The 5,245-nt window shown below is 49.4% G+C and overlaps 1 protein-coding gene across 1 annotated transcript in view; it reads right to left on the bottom strand.

Moving 5' to 3' along the window:
• The window catches only part of PCBD2 (pterin-4 alpha-carbinolamine dehydratase 2), a gene marked incomplete at its 5' end in the record, with an annotated part of 17,287 nt that extends 12,167 nt beyond the window's left edge, over positions 1-5,120 (bottom strand). Inside the window, 2 exons of the mRNA XM_021410854.1 lie at positions 3,722-3,853; positions 5,037-5,120. Of these exons, the coding sequence (XP_021266529.1) occupies positions 3,722-3,853; positions 5,037-5,120 (216 nt within the window). The remainder of the gene's footprint in view (positions 1-3,721; positions 3,854-5,036) is intronic.

The following is a 5,245-nucleotide window of genomic DNA, read 5'->3' on the forward strand; positions in this document are numbered from 1 at the left end:
CCCCCAGCTGGAGCCTGACCCTCCATCCCAAGGCACAGGTGCTATCCACCAAGCCAGTGAGGAGCACAAAGCCCAGGAAGCTGCGTTATTGCAGTAACACATGCTTAGTTCACTCCGTTCCGACGCTCACACCACCTCACTCACACTAATTTAGCCCACAGGTTAACCTTTGCCAGTCCCAAGAATTTCCACTATCAGTTTCTAATAAAGGAGAATGTCAGCAGGCAGATATGCCAGAAATTCATTATTTTCAGATACAAAGATTTTCTCAACTCTGTAAAGTCACTTGTAAATAATCCTGATTTATTGCAAATCAGTTATTGTATTCATAAACGCAAGGAAGTTAGTGAACAACATAACTACCAAAAGAAATACTTTCATAACTTTGCAGGTGCACAAATCATGGCATATGGGAGAGGACTCAAAGGATAATGGAAAATGAAGCGGTTTAGGAAAGAGTATATGAAAAACAGCACCTACCTAGATGGACAAAAAAAAAAACAAAACCCATCAAGTCTTCATTCAACAGGCACAAAACCCTAGCAGAGGGGGCAAGCAGACAAATGAGACACTAAAAACAGCAAATTCCGCCCGAGCAAATGAAAAGGGGCTCGTCTTTTGATTCCCAAAGCTGCCAAGGAGGGGCTGGGGCTGCTCGCTCCTCCAGGCGAAGCGCAGCCAATGTGAGCTGCACCTGAAACCAATCAGTGCCCGGGCTCCGAGAAGATTCACACGCGAGGGCTAAATTTGTGGCAAATGGGTTGGTTTCCGATCCTAATGCAGCCAACTTGCTTTATTCTGACCTCCATTTAACAAATCAACTTAATGGGCACTGGGAGTGCTATAAAACTTAACAATGGAGTGATTTTAACTTTTAAAATACAGTTATGAAGCAAAATGTTGGAGAGCTCCTTCAATACTGGAAATCAAATTAAATCTAGACATTTTTTAACAGTCTTGACAGATATAATCCTAGTTACCATGTAAATTTATGGTAAGCTGCTGTGATATTAGCCACAGGTGCTACTTTTAATATATGGCCCGCATCTGGCTGGGAATAACATTTCTCAGAGGACTGAAAATGACCTCACTATCAGACAATGGAGAAGGAAAAAAAAAAGAAAAAAAAAAAAAAAAAAAAGACCACTGTGGCGTATAAAAAGCTGGAGATGTGGCCCACAACCGAATATTTGGCATAAAACTCATTTTAACTCCGCAGATTGTAGGTGAAAGGCTATTATGTTTTCAATACGCGGAAGGCGTGGACATTTTTCAGACCAACAGCCAAAAGATTATGTCCATAAAGCGGCAGCGAAACCCGCTGCCTACGTCTATAAAAGCAAAACGTTCTGATCTCTGATCAGCACGGAGGACAGAGCAAGGAGGAGACGAGGGCAGGGCCGGCACAGCCTGCGGCCAGAGCAGCAGCAGCTCTGCTACGCAGCTAGCACCAGGCATGCAAAACCAGGATGTGCACTTACAGAACAGCTCCAGGTTTTTTGCACATCTCTGCGTAAGCTCTTATAAAACAAGGCTCCCCCAGCGCAGCGAAACACGCGTGCTTGCTTCCGTTCTCCCCTTGCGCCGTCCTCCAAAGTGTTTCCGTGCTGTCACTTCCACTCAGGCTCATCCCTCACCTGTGTCCTGTATCCCCAAAGCAGAAAACACATTGAAAAGTCTTAGAGCGTTTGATTTCCTGTCGTTTTACGAAATGACATTACAGGTCCTACAGAGGCTTCCTATGCGAGATTTGAAAAAAAAAACAACAAAAACCAACACGCTCAATTAAAAGCTTACCCTGTAAAAGAGAGCAGCTGTAAATACTGAACCCGGCCATCAGCAAACACGCCCACCCGTGCCATCCCCCAGTGGCACTTTCTGCCTCGGTGCAATGACCAAAGGAAGGCCACCACGCTGCCCCCCAAGCCCTGTGGTTTCCCTAGATGCATCGTGACAGCGGAACCAGGTGCACCCAGCGCGGCACGGCACCGTGTGGTGGCTGCCCACAGCACACAGCGATCGCAGAGCTCCCGGCCAGGGCTTCAGGCTGCTTTCCAGCTCCTTTCAGAGAGCTGCATCTCCAAAGCCCATTTTCATGAAAATGTATCTTCAGACTAACAAACAGCATCAGCGGTTTCAAGCTCCGTGTCACAAAGTAATTCCCTAAGCCAGAAGTGTCATTAGCTTGTCAGCTGTTAAAAAGGCAGCTCCGCTCCGATGGCTTTTAACCAAGCTAATCTCGGCCTGAAAGCTTCAGGAATCCAAATAACTCTCGTTTCACAGAAGTTTCATTTCATCCTCATGCTGAAAATAATACACATAAACCAAGCTCATGTCTACACATTTGCACAACGTTATAATAAAAGTTGTGTTTATATTCTTAACATCTGTTGACATACACAGACTTTGTAAACCTGGCATCGATTTTAAAGCCACAGAACTTTCCATGCATCACGAACGTTATCTGTGAGAAGCAATAAGAGAGGCAGCGAGTCCATCAATCACACCAATATCATCTGCAAAATGCACATCTGGAATAGCTTGCACGTTGGCACCGACACACCTGCCCATGTGCCACCTGCAGAAGGGCAGAGGGAAGCTCGCTGTGGAAATGGCATTTCTCAGTGCTCTGACTTGAACCGGGCGCTCCCGCTGTCAAGTACTGCAAACAGAAAACGCGTTCACTGAAATCAAAGAATTTGTACCTAAAAGTTCCCTGCTTTCACCGCGGGACGACTCTCCCAAGCACGGGGCGGGCACGTCGCTTCAGTTTTGTCCTTTCAGCTATCAGAAAAAGAGGCACCAAGAAGGTGCACCAGTTTGTCCTGCTGCATTACACCAAACGCTCCCCCCGCAGCAGCAGGGCATGCCAGTAACACGGACACCCTCTGCAATCGCCAACGGGGACATTTCACGCATCTTCCAGGACCTGCAGGGGACCTTCTTCCCCCTTCATGTCAGCCCCGTCCCACGGACTCCCCCTGTGCTGTCTGCACAGCTCTGCTTGTCCCACATTAACTCTCAGGACCGAAGAGCAGCCAAGGAGAGCGGCACCCAGGGCGCTGCGTGCTCCATCCCCTCCGCACACTTTGCTGCTTTCTGATGCTGTAAGAAAATCATCTCATCCCTAAAAATGAAACGTTAACACGCTGGAGTTCTCTGTGACTTTGCCCAGAAGAAAAAGCTCTTGGCATCTGCAAGAACAGCCACGAGGACCCACTGAAGAACCCATAGGGCGCCAGCTTCCAGCTGGGAAGGGGAAACGCGCCCTGTTCTCCCCACCTTACTTCCCAAAAGTTTGTGTTCTTATACTCACCCATTTTTTCTCATTCCCCCCCACCAAAATGAACCCCACTATCCAACAGTTACGTTTTTCTGGCACTAATTTAGGAGCACTAGTAATGAAAAAAAAAATAAAAAAAAAATCAGGATCCAGTATTATTTGTCTAATCCCATAATACCAACCCTGACCTTGACTCTATTATTATCATCGAGAAATTATAATATTAGAATAAATCTACTTAACAACTACAAAATGGATTTAACGCACCCCACCTAATGGGATCGGAATCAGAGAATTCACTGAGACAAATCCGACAGGGTTTGGCCCTACAAGGAAACTCCCAAAGTTCCGCCTACAAACGTTTTCCCATCGGGACCGCATGGAAATGAAAGCAATTACATTTCCTCGACATTAAAAACGGGATAGGGCCATAATTACCTGATTGAAATTTTTGAAGTTGAACTCTTTGTAGATGGCATCTCTTTCGCCCAACTCAGACCAGCCCGAAGCTTTGAGATCCAGTAAAACTTGGCTCCTCTCCTGTGCCGTCAGCCAGTGGGACTGGGAAGACTGTGGAGGCAAAAGCAGAGCGCGTCACCGCAGCGAGGCCCGGCTGCTTGCACACAGCAAGAAGAAAACCACGCAATGAAATCGCGGTGACGTACTGCAGAGGGCTAACTGCTTAAGACAAGAGGTGGAAAATTCAGTGTACGGCGCGTTCCTGTTTATAATTCCCGAGACCAGCTTCACTCCTGTCAGCAAGAACAGCCAAGGAGCGTTGCTCCTGCTGGGGCAGTTAAGCTGGGATAGATGCCCTCGCACTGAGGGATGGGCTGGTCCATGGGATGGGCACAGAGAGCAGCGCACCTGCACCCACAGCTCCACCTGAGCGACCCAGATCTCCTAACACCTGAATGAATTTCCAGCTATTCCACTCTGCTGTATAAGTAACAGATTATTTGCACAACACATTGAATGTCCAGTTACGGGCTGAAGGGCACAGCGGGGAATAGCTGCATTGTGAAAGGCAGAAACAATGGCAGCAGACGACATTGTACACAGCTTGTGTCCTGTTACTCCTAGGAAAGAGGAAACAGATTGAAAAACAGCAAGCACATGTAACACTACAAGTAACAGCGAGCTTTTAAATCAGCAATGAAAAGAAACACACAAGACAGCATGGCTACAAGCCACTGCTTTAAAGCAATGCATTCTGCAAAGCATCTGCGTTCAGATACCTCTTATTTTAAGTAACAGGTGGCTTCAAAAGAAGACACAGGGGGAGACAGACCCGTGAGAGAACAAAGTCCTACAGGGGGCTTGGGAAAGGCCCAAAAACACGTGCAAAGCGTGCGGGAGCTGAATTTTACTCTATATCTGAACAGACCGGTCTCAAACTCACGTTATGAACTCAGTGCTTAGATGGGAAGCTCTGTCCCTTTCAGAGCAAAGTTCAGATTGCTTCAGTCTTTACAAAGTTGTTCAACTTGCTGAAAAGCGCGGGGCAGCTCAGCAGCAGCAGCAGCAGCACCCGGCCCGAGTCCGCCCGGCCCCGCCGCTGCCGCCAGGTGGCGCTGTCCGCCCGAGCAGCGCAGAGTGGAGCGCGGCGCCCCCGGGGGCGGCGCTGCTGGGGGGGGGATCTCAGATCCCCGTGCCCGCTGACCGTGCACCCCAGTGCCGCATCCCCACGGCTCCGGAGCGCCTCCGGGGACGCGGACTCCCCCAGCCCCGGGCAGCCCGTGCCCGTGCTGACCGCTCTTTCGGAGAACAATCGACACCCAAGCGGACCATCAACCTCTCGCCCTCTGTCGCCGTCACCTGGAGCCGAGGCCGACCCCCGCCTCCCCACAACCTCCCCTCAGGTCACCGCGGAGAGCGATGAGGTCTCCCCTGATCCTCGGGGGGAGCGGGCTGACAAATCGCACCGCGAATCGCACCGCGTAACGGCGGGGACCGCACGCG

This window comes from Numida meleagris, chromosome 12 (assembly GCF_002078875.1).
Source record: "Numida meleagris isolate 19003 breed g44 Domestic line chromosome 12, NumMel1.0, whole genome shotgun sequence".
In the NCBI taxonomy this organism is placed as follows: domain Eukaryota; kingdom Metazoa; phylum Chordata; class Aves; order Galliformes; family Numididae; genus Numida; species Numida meleagris.